At 43.3% G+C, this 21,910-nt stretch overlaps 1 protein-coding gene across 8 annotated transcripts in view; it reads right to left on the reverse strand.

Annotated features, from left to right (window-relative positions):
• The window catches only part of svila (supervillin a), a 190,862-nt gene that overhangs the window by 52,061 nt on the left and 116,891 nt on the right, over positions 1 to 21,910 (reverse strand). For all 8 annotated transcript variants that reach the window (XM_085987666.1, XM_085987667.1, XM_085987665.1 and 5 more), the window contains 5 exons: positions 18,300 to 18,447; positions 15,547 to 15,639; positions 14,465 to 14,551; positions 9,040 to 9,223; positions 8,440 to 8,612 (listed from right to left, as the gene is read on the reverse strand). In XM_085987666.1, the coding sequence (XP_085843792.1) occupies positions 8,440 to 8,612; positions 9,040 to 9,223; positions 14,465 to 14,551; positions 15,547 to 15,639; positions 18,300 to 18,447 (685 nt within the window). The remainder of the gene's footprint in view (positions 1 to 8,439; positions 8,613 to 9,039; positions 9,224 to 14,464; positions 14,552 to 15,546; positions 15,640 to 18,299; positions 18,448 to 21,910) is intronic.

The raw sequence follows: 21,910 nt of genomic DNA on the forward strand, positions 1-21,910 counted from the left end.
AAAAAAAGATTAGAAAGACTAAGGGCTGGATTTTGCTGGCGCTCAGAGGGCGGGTTTGGAGGCGGGTCAAAGATTAAAGTCGATCCCACCGTCAACGCGCCTCCAAACAATTTTCTCAAGTGCCGGGTCCCCAATTTGCGCATGGACCCGACATCTAGCGGCGGGAAGAGGATTAAAAGCAATTACCTGCCTATTAACAGGTAGCTGCTAGTAGTTGACAAGGCTATTTTTGAATTTTGTCGCTTCTGGCTCGGGTTTCCCGACGTCCGGACACCACGCCAGGTAAGTGTGGCGTGTTGTGAGTCTGCTGTAATGTTTCTGGATTGATGACAGCTGCAGAAGTGGTGTGAAGGATCCAATGTTGCACTGGTGTGTCTCAGAGGTAAGAAAATGTTGGGAAATGCATTTTTAATACTTTACACATTTCTTTAGGCTATAAGTTTTGAAGTGCATGTCCAGTGCCACCTCATTGGGAGAACCACTCTCGCCAGTGACAGATCGCTTCTGTCACCTCACCTGCATCTGCCATCTATTCCAGCCTATGGAGGGAGTCATTGGAGAGCCTGCGTGCAAGAGGTCACCTTTGTGCAGTGATTGTCAGTGTTTGCAGCACCTCAATGCTGTCAAACACTGAGAAATCAACTGTCAAATAAAAATTGTGCATGCTCCCTTTAAGGAAACCGGCAGATGACGCATCATAAGAACATAACATAAGAACATAAGAAATAGGAGCAGGAGTAGGCCAATCGGCCCCTCGAGCCTGCTCCGCCATTCAATAAGATCATGGCTGATCTGATCCTAACCGCCAATCCACTATCACAGAACCAGCTCCTGAATCTAACAGAATTAGACACACAAAATAGGAGCAGGATCAGGCTACACGGCCCCTGGGCCCGCTCCGCTACCCACAGGGCCATGACCGATCCGAACCTAGACTCATGTCCAAATTCCTGCCCACTCCCCATAACCCTTAATTCCCTTTACTTCTAGGAAACTGTCTATTTCTGTTTTAAATTTATGTAATGATGTAGCTTCTACAGCTTTTTGGGGTAGCATATTCCATGGACCTACCACCCTCTGAGTGAAGAAGTTCCTCCTCATCTCAGTTTTGAAAGAGCAGCCCCTTATTCTAAGACTATGCCCCCTAGTTCTAGTTTCACCCATCATCAGGAACATCTTCCCCGCATCCACCCGATCCAACCCCTTCACAATCTTATATGTTTCAATAAGATCGCCTCTCATTCTTCTGAACTCCAACCGATCCAACCCCTTCACAATCTTATATGTTTCAATAAGATCGCCTCTCATTCTTCTGAACTCCAATGAGTAGAGTCCCAATCTACTCAACCTCTCCTCATATGTCCATCCCCTCATCCCCAAGATTAACTGAGTGAACCTTCTTTGTACTGACTCGAGAGCAAGTATGTCCTTTCTTAAGTATGGACACCAAAACTGCACGCAGTATTCCAGGTGCGGTCTCACCAATACCTTGTACAACTGAAGCAATACCTCCCTATTTTTATATTCTATCCCCCTAGCAATGAAAGCCAACATTCCATTGGCCTTCTTAATCACTTGCTGCACCTGCATACTAACCTTTTGAGTTTCGTGCACCAGGACCCCCAGATCCCTTTGTACTTCAGTACTTTCCAGTTTCTTGCCATTAAGATAATAACTTGCTCTACGGTTTTTCCTGCCAAAGTGCATAACCTCACACTTTCCAGTATTGTATTCCATCTGCCAAATCTCTGCCCACTTACTTAGCCTGTCTATGTCCCCTTGCAGGTTTTTTATGTCCTCCTCACTCACTACTTTCCCTCCCATCTTAGTATCATCTGCAAATTTTGATATGTTACACTCGGTCCCCTCCTCCAAATCGTTAATATAGATTGTAAAGAGTTGGGGACCCAGCACTGACCCCTGCGGAACACCACTAGTTACTGATTGCCAGTCTGAGAATGAACCATTTATCCCAACTCTCTGCCTTCTGTTAGATAGCCAATCCTCTATCCATGCCAGAATATTGCCCCCAAACCCGTGATTTTTTTTATCTTAAGCAATAATCTTTTGTGTGGCACCTTGTCAAATGCCTTTTGGAAGTCTAAATACACTACTTTATCCACACTATATGTTACTTCCTCAAAGAACTCCAGCAAATTTGTCAAACATGACTTCCCCTTCATAAAACCATGCTGACTTTGTCCTATTAAATTATGATTATCCAAATGTCCTGTTACTGTCTCCTTAATAATGGGCTCCAACATTTTACCTACCACAGATGTTAGGCTAACCGGTCTATAGTTTCCAGCCTTCTGTCTTCTGCCCTTTTTAAATAAGGGTGTTACATTAGCAGTTTTCCAGTCTGCCGGGATCTTTGCTGAGTCCAGGGAGTTTTGGAAAATTATTACCAATGCATCCACAATCCCTACCGCCACTTCCCTCAAGACCCTAGGATGTAAGCCATCAGGTCCAGGTGATTTATCCGCCTTGAGTCCCATTATTTTACCGAGTACCACTTCCTTAGTGATTTTGATCGTGTTTAGCTCCTCCCCCCCTTTAGCCCCCTGTTTGTCCAGTGTTGGGATATTCTTAATGTCTTCTACTGTAAAGACTGATGTAAAATATTCATTCAGTGTTTTTGCCATCTCCATATTTCCCACCATTAATTTCCCGGTCTCATCCTCTAAGGGACCAACATTTACTTTAGCCACCCTTTTTCTTTTTATATAGGGAGTACACAATGAGTGGTAGGACCCTAGGAAGTACAGAGGGTCAGAGGGACCTTGGTGTGCATGTACATAGATCCCTGAAGGCAGCGGAACAGGTAGATAAGGTGGTTAAAAAGGCATATGGGATACTTATATTCTATGCCTCAGCTAATGAAGGCAAGAGCAGGGAGGTTATGATGGAGCTGTACAAAACGCTGGTGAGGCCACAGCTGGAGTACTGTGTGCAGTTCTGGTCGCCTCACTATAGGAAGGATGTGATTGCTTTAGAGAGGGTGCAGAGAAGATTCACCAGGATGTTACCTGGGATGGAGCGCCTCAGCTATGAAGAAAGACTAAACAGGCTGGGGTTGTTTTCATTGGAGCAAAGAAGGCTGAGGGGGGACCTGATTGAGGTGTACAAAATGATGAGGGGCATAGATAGGGTAGATAAAGAGGAACTTTTCCCCTTAGTAGGGGGGTCAATAACAAGGGGGCATAGATTCAAGGTAAGGGGCAGGAGATTTAGAGGGGATTTGAGGAGGAACTTTTTCACCCAGAGGGTGGTTGGAATCTGGAACTCACTGCCTGAAAGGGTGGTAGAGGCAGGAACCCTCACAACATTCAAGAAGCATTTGGATGAGCACTTGAAATGCCATTGCATACAAGGCTATGGACCAAATGCTGGAAAATGGGATTAGACTGGACAGGGATTGATGGACGGCGCAGACACGATGGGCCTCTTTCTGTGCTGTAAAACTCTATGACTATGACTATAACTATAAAAACTCTTACTATCTGTTTTTATATTTTTTGCTCATTTACTTTCATAATCTATCTTCCCTTTCTTAAATCAATCTTTTTGTTATTTTTTGCTGTCTTTTAAAGTTTTCCCAATCCTCTATCCTCCCACTAGATTTGGCTACCTTATATGCCCTTGTTTTTAGTCGAATACTATCCTTAATTTCTTTACTTAGCCACGGATGGCTGTCTTTTCTTTTACACCCTTTTCTTCTCAGTGGAATATTTTTTTTTTTTTGGAAGTTGTAAAATAACTCCTTAAATGTACACCACTGATCATGTATCGTCTTACCCTTTAATCTATTTTCCCAATCCACTCTACTCAATTCCGCTCTCATACCTTCATAGTCTCCTTTATTCAAGCTTAGCACACTTGTTTGAGATCCAACCTTCTCACCCTCTAATTGAATATGGAATTTAACCATGTTATGGTCACTCATTCCAAGGGGATCCTTTACTAGGACATTTTTAATTAATCCTGTCTCGTTACACAGGACCAGGTCTAAGGTTGCTTGCCCCCTGGTCGGTTCAGTTACATACTGCTCAAGGAACCCATCCCTAATACACTCAATGAACTCATCCTCAAGGCAGCCCTGCCCAATTTGATTTGTCCAATTAATAGGATAGTTAAAATCCCCCATAATTATAGATGTTCCCTTATTACAAGCCTCAACTATTTCTTGATTGATACTCCATCCAACAGAGTAGCCACTGTTCGGAGGCCTATAGACTACGCCCACTAGTGTTTTTTTCCCCTTATTATTCCTTACCTCCACCCAAACTGTTTCATTATCCTGATCTTTTGACCCAATATCATTTCTCTGTATTACAGTGATTCCTTCCTTTATTAACATAGCCACCCCACCTCCCCTTCCTTCCTGCCTGTCCTTCCTGATCGTTAAATAACCTGGTATGTTTAATTCCCAGGCATTGTCACCCTGCAGCCATGTTTCTGTAATGGCCACAAGATCATACCCATATGTAGTTATTTGTGCCATTAACTCGTCTATTTTGTTACGAATGCTACGTGCATTCAGATAGAGAACTTTCAAAGATGTTTTGTGACACTTAGTTCCTGCTTTTGCCCTTTTTATTACTTTACCTTTTACTCCATACCTTCTGCCCCTTCCTGACACGCTCTGGTTTTTAATTTCCCCACTGCTACCTAAGTCTATGACCTTCTCTGTTGTCATTTTTATTATTTGCTCTCTAGGAACCTCCCCCCCACTAGTTAGTTTAAAGCCCTCTCTACAGCCCTAGTTATATGATCCGCCAGGACTCTAGTCCCAGCACTGGCCAAGTGAAGCCCGTCCCAACGGAACAGCTCCCTCCTGCCCCAGTACTGGTGCCAGTGTCCCAGGAAGCAAAACCCATTTCTCCCACACCAGTCTTTGAGCCACGCATTTAACTCTCTAATTTTATTTGTCCTAGCCAAATTCGCTCGTGGCTCAGATTATTACCCTTGTGGTTCTGCTTTTTAATTTGGCCCCTAGCTGCTCAAACTCCCTCAGCAGAACCTCCTTCCTTGTCCTATCTATGTCGTTGGTACCAACATGGACCACGACAACCGGATCCTCCCCCTCCCACTCCAAGTTTCTCTCCAATCCAGAGGAGATGTCCTTAACCCTGGCACCGGGCAGGCAACACAGCCTTCGGGACTTTCGCTCTCGGCTGCAAAGAACTCTATCTATCCCCCTAACGATACTATCCCCTACCACTACAACATTTCTTTTAACTCCCCCCACTTGAATGGCCCCCCGCTCCACGGTGCTGTGGCCAGGTTGCTCATCCTCCCCGCAGTCCCTGTTCCCATCCTCACACGGAGTAAGAGCCTCGAACCTGTTGGACAAGTGCAAGGGCTGCGGCTCCTCCAACACTACCTCCTGGATCCCCGTACCTGCCTCACTTCTAGTCACACCATCCTGACCCTGGCCACGGACTACATCTGAATTAATTAATCTAATTGGTGTGAATACCTCGTGATACACAGAGTCCAGGTAACTCTCCCCCTCCCTGATGTGTCTCAGTGTTTGAAGCTCGGACTCCAGCTCTTCAACACGGAGCCGGAATTCCTCGAGCAGCCAACACTTACTGCAAATGTGATCACCGTGAGCATCAATGGTGTCCACCAGCTCCCACATATTGCAGCAGCAACACATCACCTGATCTCCCATTCTATGTAATTAATTTAATTTATTAATATTATTCTTAAATACCCTCTGCCCCGATTCTAGATGGTGAATATCACACCTTAGAAACTATAAACCAGAGAGATTTAAGCTTAAAAAGGGAGAAATACTTACCAACCAATCACTTACCCGCTTTCTGGTGACGTCACACTTGGGATTACTTTTTACCTCTCTCCTTCCCTCCGAGTTCCAAGATTGGAGATTGGTACACCTTACCTGGGCTCTGGAGCCTTTCTACAGCCGCTCAGCCCGCGATTCTCGCCCTGAGGCCTTACCTGGGCTCTGGAGCCTTTATACAGCCGCTCAGCCCGCGATTCTCGCCAATTCTCGCACTGAGGCCTTACCTGGGTCTCTGGGACTTTATACAGCCGCTCAGCCCACGATTCCCGCCGATTCTCGCACTGAGGCCTTACCTGGTCTCTGGAGCCTTTATACAGCCGCTCAGCCCGCGATTCCCGCCGATTCTTGCACTGAGGCCTTACCTGGGCTCTGGAGCCTTTATACAGCCGCTCGGCCCGCGATTCCCGCCGATTCTCGCACTGAGGCCTTACCTGGGTCTCGGGAGCCTTTATACAGCCGCTCAGCCCGCGATTCCCGCCGATTCTCGCACTGAGGCCTTACCTGGGTCTCGGGAGCCTTTATACAGCCGCTCAGCCCGTCATCAAATGACATCATCTGACCGGCTTCCTCTTAATTGGCTGGCAAGCCCGCAGGGCGGGCTTAACAAGGTCAATCAATGTAAAATCATGTCTGTGGGCCTGATGCAGTTGGGGGTGGGACTGGAAGCCGGAAACCACCTGACCCCGCACCCAACCCACCTCCATTGAAAAAATCGCGGCCTAAGAGAGGTGTGAAAAAAGACTGGCAGGTACCAAAGTGAAGTAGCAATGGCATTTTTAAACACTTGAGTAGAGCAGTTAACGGGTAGAGCTGATTAGAGATGAAAAAGGAAATCTTAAGAACAACAAATGGAGATACTAAATGAGTACTTTGTCTCTGTTTCACAGGAGAATGTGGCAGTGGCAATAGTAGAACTCAAAGGTGCAATGCTAAATTTATACAAATCATTGGTTAAGCCAGTTAGGAAGAATGTCAAGGCTATGGAGAGGGATAATCAAGATGATAATAGGGAAGAGAGTGAATGGGTGACTAGAGGGCTAAATTTCTGATTATCAGCAAAAGAACAAAGAGGTTACAAGAGTTATTATTAATCAGAGGGCTGGACACACTGGTAGAACCAGAATTTACAAGAGATTTTACAGGGGAAGTGGATAAATATTTGAAAAAGAAACATGTAAAAGGATACAAGGAAAGGGCAGCAGAATGGGACTAAAGGATATAGAGGCATTTGAGATGTTGAAAAAAAGATTCCCAAGGATGATACCAGAACTGAGGGGATATACTCATCAGGAAAGGCTGAACAGGCTGAGGCTCTTTTCACTAGCAAAGAGAAGGCTGACAGGTGACCGGATAAGAGTTCATTAGGATAATGAAAGGGTTTTATAGTATAGATGTAGAGAAAATGTTCCACTTGTAGGGGTGTCCAAAACTAGGTCATAAATATAAGATAATCTCTAATAAATCCAATAGGGAATTCATGAAAAACTTCTTTACCCAAAGAGTGGTAAGAATGTGGAACGCACTACCACATGGAGTAGTTGAGGCAAATAGCATTGACGCATTTAAGGGGATGCTAGACAAGCACATGAGGGAGAAAGGAATAGAAGCATAAGTTGATAGGGTTAAATGTAGAGGTGTGGGAGGAGGCATGTGTGGAGCATAAACACTGGCATAGACAAGATGGGCTGAATGGCCTGTTTCTGTGCTGTAAACTCTACAACTCTTTCAGAGAGCCAGACAAGGAACAGGAGGAAGTAACCTACAAGTTATGCATTGAGGTGCACACCACTTTCTTTTCCCCACATCCGGATTACCTTTCTAGCAGTTTTCAGCCAAGAGTCACAATTATTTTCTATAGAGGCTTTTAAATTGTGAACAATGTCAACCCTGAGAAATAGAATCATTTTCTAATTTGGGCACCAGTGTTAGCATTGAACATTCAGGTATAGGACAGACACAATAATGCTCCTTCTACCCTGTCTCAATGTTTACCCACTCTAACCTCAGAGAGAGCATCCTTGACTTATTGGGATTAACTTTTTCCTCCTTTCCCACACTAAATTTGTGGGTAGATTTGTGGACATGTCCCCACGAGAGCTGGTTTGGCAGTGCTCAAACCTATTTCACATACAACCATAGAAAGCAGGGTATAATCCCATCTGTCTGGCTGGATTCAACAACTCCACAGGTGAAAGGACTATTCCATCATGCATTGTGTAGAAAGTTCCCAAGTAGCTCAGTTTAGCTGAGCATATGAACTAACACTATTAGACATTACATTGTGAACTGACAAATGACAACAATTTTACTCGCATAAGGCTTCTGAAGTAATAACGTCGAGAACCCAAAAGAATGACTAGCTTCTAAATTGTGGTGATTTGTACATTAGCATTTTCAGTCATATTTTCTCTGTGTCAATAGTATGTGATCTTTGATGTCCATAATGAACAATACTAACTACACAATTGACACAGGCAATGTTACAGATGCACAGGAACATCCAAACATCAACATTCTCTTTGCACTTCACCATTAATGTGTAGAGCAATTAATACCAAATAAAAAAAAAACTACAGTAATTAAAGACTCCATAACAATGCAAATGGCTTTTATATTACACTTACTTTTTTCTACTCTCATTCTCTTTGACTCCATAAATGCAATGTTCAATCGCTGTTCCGTATATTCATGCCGGATGTCATCTCTTGCAGCAAGCATTTTAAGTGGATTACGTGAAGACTGTACTTTGCGTGTAGGTTTTATAGCCCGTTTATGTTCTGCTACTGCAGAGGTTAGCCTAGAAGAGAAAGAAAGTTAGTTTCTGTCATGTCTTCCTATTTCTCTCTCTCTTCCCTCTACCTTCAAAATTACTGGGCAATAAATGCTGGCCTTGCTAGTGATATCCATATCCTGAGAATGAATAGAAAACCCCCTCAGCTATTTGAGTCCCCGGTTCAAGAATGCTTTCTCCTTCAAATGTGCAGGCCTAGACCGTGAAAATCTGTTGCTACAGTGCAAATAATCAAACAGTTCTACTTTGGTGAGACAGGGACAGTGTCGATCAATCTCTTTCTTTCCCCACCCCCTCCAGATGGAACACGCCACAACTGTTCACTTTTTTTTTAATACAAATCTGAGAAATTTTCTAAATTAAAGTTGAATGACTGAGTAGTACAATTGCATCTAAAATTCCAGAAGGCCTGTTATTTTAGTCAGTGTCATACTTTGGTACATCAGGATCAAAAATGGCATCAAGATCCTCCTCGTCAATCTCCACAGCTCCTGGCTGAATGAAAAGTGTATTTGTAGGTCTGTAGAATCTTGCAAAAGTTTCTTCATCATCGGGTCTCATTACTTCCTTTACAGACTGTCCAGTTACAGTTATCACAGCATCCTGCTGCCCCGGTGCTGCAGGACAAATGTTCGACATAGTCAACAGCAAAGTGGCAAACATGGAACATGCAAATATTTGACACTGGTCTACAAATAGTAGATTGCAAAAAAAGGAGCAGAGTCAGAAATCCATTAAATGTAAGATGATCATCACCAGGAGCAGGAAGCATTCATGACATCAGAACCAACAAGAAGCTGAAAATGTCCACTAGAAATTCAGCCTGATTCATCCCATATTTTCACAAAAACAAGGGAGCTCATCAATAAATCTGTTTTGACATTTGGACACGTTATACATTTTCTGCAGATGGATAATCAACTATCCACTTCCTGCAAAACAGAGAATAGTTCTGACTACACAACTGCTTTTGTCTGTTAAGCTAATTAAAATATTTTGGAAATAACAACAGAAAATGCTGGAAAAACTCAGCAGGCCAGGCAACACCCGTGGAGAGAGAAATAGAGCCAATGTTTCGGGTCGAACCCCTTCTACAGAACTGAGAAAAAAAGGCAGGAAATGAAACAGATTAAAAGGGACTTTGGGGGCTGGGAAATAGGGGAGGGGATGAAAGAAGAGACATTAAGAGATATTCAAGGTGAGACGAGATAGTAATAGGACAGGTAAAGAAACAAACAATGGCTCTAGATGAAGTGTGAAATGCGCTGGCAGAGTGAGAGACAGCTGCCATGTGGGAGAGAGAGAGAAAAAAGGAAAAGGCACTTTACAGCCTTCCGGACTCAATATCGAGTTCAACAATTTCAGATCATAACCTCGGCCCCTATTGTATTTTTATATTTTTTATCCACACTTTTGGTCTGTGCCTTTTGAGGCAGGTACGGGGATCCAGGAGGTAGTGTTGGAGGAGCCGCAGCCCTTGCTCTTGTCCAACAGGTTCGAGGCTCTTACTCCCTGTGAGGATGGGAACGGGGACTGCGGGGAGGATGAGCAACCCGGCCACAGCACCGTGGAGCGGGGGGCCATTCAAGTGGGGGGAGATAAAAGAAATGTTGTAGTGGTAGGGGATAGTATCGTTAGGGGGATAGATAGAGTTCTTTGCAGCCGAGAGCGAGAGTCCCGAAGGCTGTGTTGCCTGCCCGGTGCCAGGGTTAAGGACATCTCCTCCGGGCTGGAGAGAAACTTGGAGTGGGAGGGGGAGGATCCAGTTGTCGTGGTCCATGTTGGTACCAACGACATAGATAGGACAAGGAAGGAGGTTCTGCTGAGGGAGTTTGAGCAGCTAGGGGCCAAATTAAAAAGCAGAACCACAAGGGTAATAATCTCTGGATTACTACCTGAGCCACGTGCAAATTTGGCTAGGGTAAATAAAATTAGAGAGTTAAATGCGTGGCTCAAAGACTGGTGTGGGAGAAATGGGTTTTGCTTCCTGGGACACTGGCATCAGTACTGGGACAGGAGAGAGCTGTTCCGTTGGGACAGACTTCACTTGGCCAGTGCTGGGACTAGAGTCCTGGCGAATCGAATAACTAGGGCTGTAGAGAGGGCTTTAAACTAATTAGTGGGGGGGGGGGGGGGGGGGGGAGGTTTTAAGCGAGCGAAAAATAAAAATGACAGCAGAGAAGGTCATAGACTTAGGTAGCAGTGGGGGAATTAAAAACCAGAGCATGTCAGGAAGGGACAGAATGTATAATGATAAAGGTAAAGTAGTAAAAGGGGTAAAAGCAGGAATAAATTGTCAGAAAACATATTTGAAAGTTCTTTATCTGAATGCACGCAGCATTCGTAACAAAATTGACGAGTTGACGATACAAATAACTACACACGGGTATGATCTGGTGGCCATTAAGGAAACATGGCTGCAAGATAATCATGACTGGGAACTAAACATACAAGGGTATTTGACAATTAGGAAGGACAGATAGGAAGGAAAGGGAGGTGGGGTTGCTATGTTAATCAAGGATGGAATCACTGCAATAGTCAGAAATGATATTGGGTCAAAGGATCAGGATAGTGAAATAGTTTGGGTGGAGATAAGGAATAATAAGGGGAAAAAGTCACTAGTGGGCGTAGTCTATAGGCCTCCTAACAGTTGCAACTCTGTTGGTCAGAGTATAAATCAGGAAATAGTTGGGGCTTGTAATAAGGGAACAGCTATAACCATGGAGGATTTTAACTTTCATATTGACTGGGCTAATCAAATTGGGCATGGCAGCCTTGAGGAAGAGTTCATAGAGTGTATTAGGGATGGGTTCCTTGAGCAGTATGTAACTGAACCAACCAGGGGGCAGGCAATCTTAGATCTGGTCCTGTGTAATGAGACAGGATTAATAAAAAATGTCCTAGTAAAGGATCCCCTTGGAATGAGTTACCATAATATGGTTGAATTCCAAATTCAGTTTGAGGATGAGAGAGTTGGATCTCAAACCAGCATACTGAGCTTAAATAAAGGAGACTATGAAGGTATGAGAGTAGAATTGACTAAAGTGGACTGGGAAAACAGATTAAAGTATAAGACGGTACAAGAGCAGTGGTCTACATTCAAGGAGATATTTCACATCTTTCAAGATAAATATATCCCACTGAGGAAAAAGGGGAATAAAAGAAAAGACAGCCATCCGTGGCATAGTGGTTAGCACTGTTGCCTCGCAGCGCCAGGGACCCGGGTTCAAATCTGGCCTCGGGCGACTGTCTGTGTGGAGTTTGCACATTCTCCCTGTGTCTGCGTGGGTTTCCTCCAGGTGCTCCGGTTTCCTCCCACAGTCCAAAGATGTGCAGGTTAGGTTGATTTGGCTATGATAAATTGACCCTTCGTGTTAGGGGATTAAATACGTGGGGTTACGGGGATAGGGTGGGATATGTGTCGGTGCAGGCTCGATGGGCCGAAATGGCCTCTATCTGCACTGTGGGGATTCTGTGTAATAAAGGATAGTATCCGACTGAAAACAAGGGCATATAAAGTAGCCAAATCTAGTGGGAGGATAGAAGATTGGGAAGCATTTAAAAGCCAGCAAACAATAACTAAAAGATTAATTAAGAAAGGGAAGATAGATTATGAAAGTAAACTAGCAAAAAATATAAAAACAGATAGCAAGAATTTCTACAGCTATATAAAAAAAAGGGTGGCCGGGAAACTAGTGGTGGGGAACATGGAGATGGCAAAGACGCTGAACAAATATTTTGTATCAGTGTTTACAGTAGAGGACACTAAAAATATCCCAACACTGGACAAACGGGGCAATGGGGGGGGGGGGGGGGGGGGGGGAGGAGCTAAAACACGATTAAAATCACTAAGGAGATGGTACTCAGTAAAATAATGGGACTTAAGGCAGATAAATCCCCCGGACCTGATGGCCTACATCCTAGGGTCTTGAGAGAAGTGGCGGTAGGGATTGTGGATGCATTGGTGATTATTTTCCAGAACTCCCTGGACTCAGGAAAGGTCCCGGCAGATTGGAAAACTGCTAATGTAACACCCTTATTTAAGGAGGGAAGTAGACAAAAAGCTGGAAACTATAGACCAGTTAGCCTAACATCTGTGGTTGGCAAAATGTTGGAGTCCATTATTAAGGAAACAGTAACAGAGCATTTGGATAAACATAATTTAATAGGACAGAGTCAGTATGGTTTTATGAAGGGGAAGTCATGTTTGACAAATTTGCTCGAATTCTTTGAGGATGTAACATACAGGGTGGATAAAGGGGAACCAGTGGATGTAGTGTATTTGGACTTCCAAAAGGCATTTGACAAGGTTCCACACAAAAGATTACTGATCAAGATAAGAAATCACAGGATTGGGGGTAATATACTGGCATGGGTGGAAGATTGGCTATCTAACAGAAAACAAAGAGTTGGGATAAATGGTTCATTTTCGGGCTGGCAATCAGTAACTAGTGGTGTTCCGCAGGGGTCAGTGCTGGGACCCCAACTCTTTACAATCTATATTAACGATTTGAAGGAAGGGACCAAGTGCAACATATCCAAGTTTGCCGACGATACAAAGATGGGAGGGAAAGCAGTGAGTGAGGAGGACATAAAAACCTGCAAAAGGACAGAGACAGGCTAAGTGAGTGGGCAGAGATTTGGCAGATGCAATATAATGTTGGAAAGTGTGAGGTTATGCACTTTGGCAGAAAAAAATCAAAGAGCAAGTTATTATCTAAATGGAGAGAAACTGCAAAGTGCTACAGTACAAAGGGATCTGGGGGTCCTGGTGCATGAAACACAAAAAGTTAGTATGCAGGTGCAGCAGGTGATCAGGAAGGCCAATGGAATCTTGGCTTTTATTGCGAGGGGGATGGAGTATAAAAACAGGGAAGTCTTGCTGCAGTTATACAGGGTATTGGTGAGACCACACCTGGAATACTGCGTGCAGTTTTGGTTTCCATATTTAAGCAAAGATATACTTGCTCTCGAGGCGGTTCAGAGAAGGTTCACTCGGTTGATTCCGGAGATGAGGGGGTTGACGTATGAGGAAAGGTTGAGTAGGTTGGGGCTCTACTCATTGGAGTTCAGAAGAATGAGAGGCGATCTTATCGAAACATATAAGATTGTGAGGGGGTTTGATCGGGTGGATGCGGTGAGGATGTTTCCACTGATGGGCGAGACTAGAACTAGGGGGCATAATCTAAGAATAAGGGGCTGCCCTTTCAAAACTAAGATGAGGAGAAACTTCTTCACTCAGAGGGTAGTAAATCTATGGAATTTGCTACCCCAGAGAGCTGCGGAAGCTGCAACATTAAATAAATTTAAAATGGAGATAGACAGTTTCCTAGCAGATAAGGGAATTAGGGGTTACAGGGAGAGGGCAGGGAAGTGGACGTGAGTCTCGATTCGGATCAGCCATGATCCTATTGAATGGCGGAGCAGGCCCGAGGGGCCGTATGGCCTACTCCTGCTTCTACTTCTTATGTTCTTATGTTTCTAGGTCCTATATTACAACAGTGATTACACTTCAAGAAGTACTGTAAAGTGCTTTGGGAAGTCCGGTGGTCATGAAAGGCACTATATAAATGCAAGTCTTTCTTTTCTTTTTTCTTTCTTTAATGTTTTCTAGGTCTGATATAAGTGACTAAAATTATATTTACAGTCACGTAGTTAGAAAATGTTTAAAGGTAACAATGATGCATTAGTTAAATTCCCAAAGCTGCATCTGTCAGGTTTAGATATCCTATACAAGACCCAGGAGATCATTTTCTAGACCAACTGCTACAAAATTGCTTATAATCTTATACAACATGAAAAAGTAGATAAACAATGACTTGTTAATGGGCTATAAAAAAAGACAAGCAATTACTTACTTCTGTTCTGCAGTTTGCCCAAGAATGACTCCAGTTTATCAAGTTTCCTGTCAGTTTCCAATAGCAAATCAGGTCTGACCTCAATTTCTAGACAAGAAAAAATAGGACATAAAATGGATCCTCAAAATAAAAAGGATTTTGCAGGTCATTTCCAAAAGCTAAAGGGGCACTACTTTCATGAAAGAGCACTTTAGTTTTTTTAGCTATTGGGCCAGAAATTCGGGTCGGAGGCTTCCCGCGGGTGCAAGCCCCCGACCTGCACTTACCTAGCGCGCCTGCTGTTGTGCTGTGGGCCCGCGTGGGATTCCGATCCTGGGCCTCCTCCAGCTGCCGGCGCGCAGTGCTTGCGTATCCCAGGGGCGCAGTTAGTTTGAAGCATCCCCTGGGATCACGTGGGCCATGGAGAGCCAATCGTAGCAGGGAATCTCCATTCATAAATTTGACAGGAAGACCTGTCAAATCTATGAATAGAGATTGGCCCCAAAACCTAACTAAAACTTAAAATAATTTTTTAAAAAAACATCACATTTTTAAAATAACTATAAATTACATAAAATAACAATTTTAAACAATAATTTAAATTTTTGAAAAAATTTATTAGTTTTTAACGGGGCTAAAAATAAACTTACCTTTCTTTAAAGTATTTAAAAATAATAAACCTGTGGAAAAAATGTTTTAATTTTACTTAATTCATCACTTACCTTGTTAAAAGCAGGCCTTGCGACTGCTTTTTAAACGCGCAGCTGCTGGAGACTTACCCTCCCGGAGAAACCTGCAAAAAAATCGGAAGTTCCAGGCGTACGCGCTGCCTCTCCAGCGCACGGGTTTGACCTGTGAACCCCGTCCTTCAAGGGAACAGAAGTTCTGGTTTCCAGCGCATGCGCAGTGCATGCACGAAACCGGCACTTTCTTTGGCCCTACGCGTGAGTACACAGCGCGTACTCACCCGTGGGGACCCGAATTTCTTTCCCAGTATTTTTACACATGATGCAATTAAGCAAATTTTAAAAAAATCAATGCATCATCATCTTGTATTATTACATGAAAATGTTGCCCCTTTAAAGATATGTATGATCACTTACCTTCTTGTGGTTTGGAAATGACTGGGGCACTGTTCTTTATCTTATATGAAAGAGGTGAAGATATTGGACTCATGAATGTGGGCGAAGCCAAACCTATAGAACAACAAAGAAAACACTGTGATTTATTAGGATATACAGCATATGATAATGCGCAGTTAAGTTCATACATGTTTATTCTTCTAACCATATATACACACACACCACAGGATTCTTCCCGATTACATATCTATGGGATAAATTTCTGTAGCATGATTTATCAAATCAGTTGGACAAGTTTAAAGAATCTGTGAAACTGAAACTAAATTTTTTTTAAAATCAGCATCAATAACAATTATAACTATTTGAAATAAAGCCATACTTCTTCACCCGAGGCTGCTTGGCAAAGGAAAACGAGGGTAAGCCAGTAGCCTTCAATATTATTGTACTGACGTGCAACAATATTAATAACAGAAGTGCTTTACATGGAAACCCTATCAAGCCAATGGGCTGGATTTTCATTGAGGAGGCGGGCAGGAGGCGGGACTACAACTTTTGGGGTTGTAGTCCCGCCTCCATCAAGTTCTAGCCAACCCACGCGATTTAGACTTGATTGACCTTGTTGAGCCTGACAAGCGGGCTCAGCAGGCCAATTAAGGGCCACCCGGCAACAGGTGACATCACAGATTGAAATTTTATCTGTCAAGAACTTTTGACAGATGAAATATCAGCGTTTCACAGCTGTTTGAAGCTGTCAAACACTGACAACCTATATTCTAAGTTAATTCCTTCCTCTCAGGATGATGGAGATCTCTCCCCAGAACAGAAAGCAGAGGCTGCAGATTTTGACAGATCGCGGCCATTCTATTTTCTGTGCCGGTGAGATGAGGGACTCCAGAGACCTGAAGGAAGGAAGGCTGTAAAGGTAAGTAGAACTTCTTTAAACACTTTACACAGACCAAACACACTTACCTCTGCACTCATGCACCCATCACTCACCTGAACACCAGGCATTTCGACCCCTCCAAGCCCTTCATCCCGACGGCCCGCCTCGCTAACTTGGCGTGGTTTGGAGCCGTCGGGAATCCCACATTTCAACAATGAAAATAGGGATTAGGCTAAAAACTGCCTGTTAACTATCTGTTAACAGGCAGTTAATTGGCACTAATCCCCTTCCCGCCTCGGGGAAGCGGGTCCCAGTGCGGGGCGGGTACCCGCCTCCTTTGAAACTGGCATGGAGGCGGGTTGGGGGCGGGATGGGGTCAGGACCCCCGATTTCAGGATTTTAAACCCCCACACGCCTCCAATCCCGACTCTACGGCCCAATGAAAATCCAGCCAGAGGTGATGTTACATTTTGAAGTAAAAAATCACAGTTTTTGCTGCAGTCAACACCTGAATCAGTTTGGGCGTATGTCAGTTTAGCCCATTTCCTTTGGAAAATGTTTTCCTGCAATAGAATAACTGGACCACGATTTTACCAGGCGTAAGAATTCTATGGCCTTTCAGCGGGCGGAAGTTTTGCAAAAAACGCAAATCTCCACCCGCAGAGGCACTTTTCCCGGGCTGGCGGATGATCTGTCAAGTGCCGGTTTTCAGTGCACTTGCGAGGCCCCTACTGGTGCATACACACCTGTGGGGGTTGGAAAATCCAGCCCCTTGTGTCTCTTACCAGCTTACGAGTGTTGAAAAATAGAAACATTTAATTTGCTAACTCATTTATAAATTAAAAATACTCTTCAAAAAGGTAAGTTTATTTTTAGCCCCCTAAAAACCATTTAATTTCCCCCGCCAATTAATAATTTTTTTTAAAAATTAAATGGAATTTTAATTAAATTTAATTATGTAATGTTTAAAAAAAAATTTCATGTTTTAGTGTGTTTTTAAATGTGATCCCCATTCATACCTTTGACAGTTCTGTCTGTACAGACTTGTCAAAAGTGTGATGGGTGATTCCCTTCTTTGATTGGTTCGCCTGGCCCACGTGATCCATGGGGTGCTTGCGAACCGCATGCGTCCCTGGGATACCTCGGCCTCTGCACATTTCCAACAGGAGAGGCCCAGGATCGGAAGCCTCGGGATCTACAGAACCAGCAGGTAGGTTCGTAGATATTTTTACGATCGGAGGCATCCGGCCGCAGGAAGCCTCCGATCGGAAATTCAGGGCCAAGGAGGTGTTGAGCCCTGGAGGTAATTTAGAGAAGAGTCACAAGGTTGAGTGCAAGTGACAGGGTAGTGAGGTACAAGGAAAGACCAGAGAAACTGGAGCTTTTAAGCTTTAAAAGGAGGATTTTGAGAAGGTATATGAGATAGTAAATGGTATGGAAAAAAAAGGTCGATTCAGAAAACTACTACAAACTAAACAGTGAGGGTAGGAAAAAGGGAAACAGGTACAAACCATGAAAGGCAAATTTAGGACCGACAACGGGAAATTGTTCTTTCCACAGAGTGAACAACACATAGAATGTAATTTTTTTGTAGACCGGTGGAAGCAAAATCTAGAATAATTTAAGAAACAGTTGGATGCAGTTATGGAGGGACTGTAAGGTTCTTCTAGATGGATGGGTTGAATGGCCTTCGTCATCTGTATTTTGATTTGTTTTATTACTGTAGTAGACAGATGCAACTTGCTATTCTGCGCACATTGGCTGCCAAATTTCCTACATTACAACAGTGATTACAGTTCAGAAGCGCTTCATTGGCTGTATAGTGCTTTGGAACATCTGGAGGTTATGAAATGCAAGTTCTTTCTTTATTCAATGTCTGGAAGAAACTGACCTTTCTTCACCATCCTTCCGGCTACAGTAAACTGAGTGGAATCGTTGCATGCTCCTCTGCCCCGAGTCTTCCAGGCCTCTTCCCGTGCAGTTATGAGCTGTTTCCTTTCTTCTATTGTCATCTGTGCTTCAACATCATCTGTCACCCTCTGGTTTAATCACAATAGATATATTTAGGGTCAAGAGAGTTGCATTTGTCTTGGGCTTCTAGTTATAACACTTGACTGATTTATCACATCTAAGATGGCATATATATAAATACGCTTTAAACTTTACCCCAAACTAAGTGTTGTATATACCAATATATCAGACCCCCATTCTCAACATCTGCAAATAAATGATTGAGTTACAAGTAAATGTTGTAATCTGTATTCTATTGCTACCTCTTTCATGAGGTTATTCTAGCTGGCATGGTGTTATTCTAGATGACTTTAGTGTCCATGTCTGCTTAGCTAGTTTAGAACACTTCTTGTGTAAGCTTTTCTAGCCTACAATAAGTATTTACATATTTATCACAAAATCGCCCAAACTTTCAAAAGTAGCCATTAGTTTGTTAAAAAAAAAAACACACAATTGTTTTGTATATCGGTTGACATAACAGCGTGCACTCACAGACAACTGTAACAACTGTCTCACTAAACCGACCCTGGTGGGAGCACAGAATGACACAGAAGTCCTACTGGTTTATTAATATTCTACGTGTCAATACTTCAGTATAATTTTGAACACAGCTCAATAAATAGGTTGCTACTTCCACACGATGCAATACATTCCGAAAACTAGTGTCAATCACTGTTAAACTGGCGCTACATCGTGTGGTACAGACCTAGCAATTTTTGTAATTTGTAATATTTGCACCACTGACCAAGATGCAATTGTCCAACATAATTCAACTTTCTGAGAAGCCAGAATTCTCTAGTCAAGTAAACCCAATTTTCAGAGTAAAACTGAAGTAAGTAGCTCACTTGCATTGAAGCAGGAATGATTTAGTTATCCTATCAAAGCTGATTGAAATACTATTTTCCACAACATGCTTACTTATATAGCAGAAAAATCAGTGTGCACACTATTTTTGTTGCCGTGCAGCTTTTACAACACAATGCTGTCTTTTGATATGACTTACAAGCAATGAGGAACACTTATAAATAAACTGAGCGCCCACCCTCTGTAACACACCAATGCCTTGATGATGATGCAGCAAATATTTTAGTCAGAGGACATCATGCATAACTAATCCCTTTCAGAAACTGCAGTAGGTTCCTGCACCACAAAAAAAATCAAGGTTGCATTGTTCAATTTATTCAGAAAAGGCAAAGTTAAATTATTTGCATCTCCCTTCTTAATTTTTCTTAACATTCACTTTCTATCTCCTTTAGCTCTACTTGTCCTGCCTCACCATTCCCATTCCTAGGGAATTAGGTTCTTTTGGCATATCTTTGTCATTACTGCTCTAAAAAGCTCCCGAGATCCTCCAGTTTTCCTCATTACATGTAAATGACTCAACCAAACCTTCTCTCAACAATGTACCATCGTAGATGTGGCACGGTGCTAAAGTGTTTTACTTGATACATATACAGGTGCTTGAACAGCCAGAATAGACCACACTTAAATGAAAGTCTGGATATCGCTAGACAGAGTGCATTGACGTACGTTATTTGGTTTTGGCTAGCCCATACCCCTAGGAACTTTCTATCTTAATATTTACCATCTTGTATTCTGGATTAAGGGGGGCTGAAGTTAAGCCACATATTTAAAATAATGATAATAGCACCACGTAATTGGCTGGAATTACTGCATTTCGGATTACATTGGCCCATATTTTCGGATCCCTACGGGTGTGTACGTGCTGTGTACACACCCGAAGGGACCTCGCAAGTGCTGGTTTCAGGCATGCGAAGAGAATGCGCTGAAAACCGGCACTTCCGATCTGTCAAGAATCCTCTTGACAGATTACACGCCTGCCCTGGAGAAGGGCCTCTGCGGGTGGAGTGTTCCGCTTTCTGCAGAAGCTCCAGCCGCCGAAAACCCTTAAAAATCCTTACACCTGGTAAAAGCAGGCGTAAGGCCTGCTTTTCCCAGCATAAGAGTTTATAAAAGTAATAAAAAAATGTTTTCCCCACTCATTTATAATTTAAAAATACATAGAAACATAGAAGATAGGAGCAGGAGTAGGCCATTCGGCCCCTCGAGCCTGTTCTGCCATTTAATGAGATCATGGCTGATCATCCAAATTCAGTACCTGGTCCCTGCTTTCTCCCTATATCCCTTTAGCTTTAAGAAATATATCTAACTCCTTCTTGAATATATTTAATGAATTGGCCTCAACTGCCTGGTGTGGTAGAGAATTCCACAGGTTCACCACTCGCTGGGTGAAGAAATTCCTCCTCATCAGTCCTAAATGGCTTACTCCTTATCCTTAGACTGTGACCCCTGGTTCTGGACTCCCCCGCCATTGGGAACATCCTTCCTGCATCTAGTCTGTCTAGTCCTGTTATAATTTTATAAGTTTCAATGAGATCCCCTCTCATTCTTCTAAACTCTAGCGAATATAAGCCGAATCGACCCAATCTCTCCTCATATGTCATTTCTGCCATCTCAGGTACCAGTCTGGTGAATCTTCGCTGCACTCTCTCCATGGCAAGAACATCCTTCCTCAGATAAGGTGACCAAAACTACACAATATTCAAGGTGTGGTCTCACCAAGGCCCTGTACAACTGCAGCAAGACATCCTTGCTCCTGTACTCGAATCCACTCGTTATGAAGGCCAACATACCATTTGCCTTCTTAACCGCCTGCTGCATCTGCATGCTTACCTTCAGCGACTGGTGCACAAGGACACCCAGGTCTCGTTGCACTTCCCCTTTTCCCAATCTATTGCCGTTCAGATAATAATCCATCTTCCTGTTTTTGCCACCGAAGTGGATAACCTCGCATTTATCCACATTATACTGCATTTGCCATGCATCTGCCCAATCACCCAACCTGTCCAAATCATACTGGAGTTTCTCTGCATCCTCCTCACAGCACACACGCCCACCCAGCTTTGTGTCATCTGCAAACTTGGAGATATTACATCTAGTTCTCTCGTCTAGATCATTTATATATATTGTGATGAATAGCTGGGGTCCTAGCACCGATCCCTGCAGTACCCCACTAGTCACTGCCTGCCACTCAGAAAAAGACCAGTTTATTCCAACTCTTTGCTTCCTGTCTGCCAACCAGTTCTCTATCTAAGACAGTACCTTACCCCCAATCCAGTGTGCTTTAACTTTGCACGCTAATCTCTTATGCGGGACCTTATCGAAAGCCTTCTGAAAGTCCAAATACACCACACCCACTGGTTCTCCCTTGTCTATTCTACCATTTACATCCTCAAAAAATTCCAGTAGATTAGTCAAGCACGATTGACCTTTTGTAAATCCATGTTGACTTTGTCTGATCCTGTCACTGTTTTCCCAGTGCTCTGCTATTACATCTTATTATAATGGACTCTAGCATTTTCCCCACTACCGATGTCAGGCTTACCGGTCTATAATTCCCTGTTTTGTCTCTACCACCTTTTTTAAATAGTGGGGTTACATTAGCTATCCTCCAATCCATGGGAACTGTTC

Source organism: Somniosus microcephalus, chromosome 5, assembly GCF_052327205.1.
Source record: "Somniosus microcephalus isolate GS21.2 chromosome 5, FLI_Smic_1.0, whole genome shotgun sequence".
In the NCBI taxonomy this organism is placed as follows: domain Eukaryota; kingdom Metazoa; phylum Chordata; class Chondrichthyes; order Squaliformes; family Somniosidae; genus Somniosus; species Somniosus microcephalus.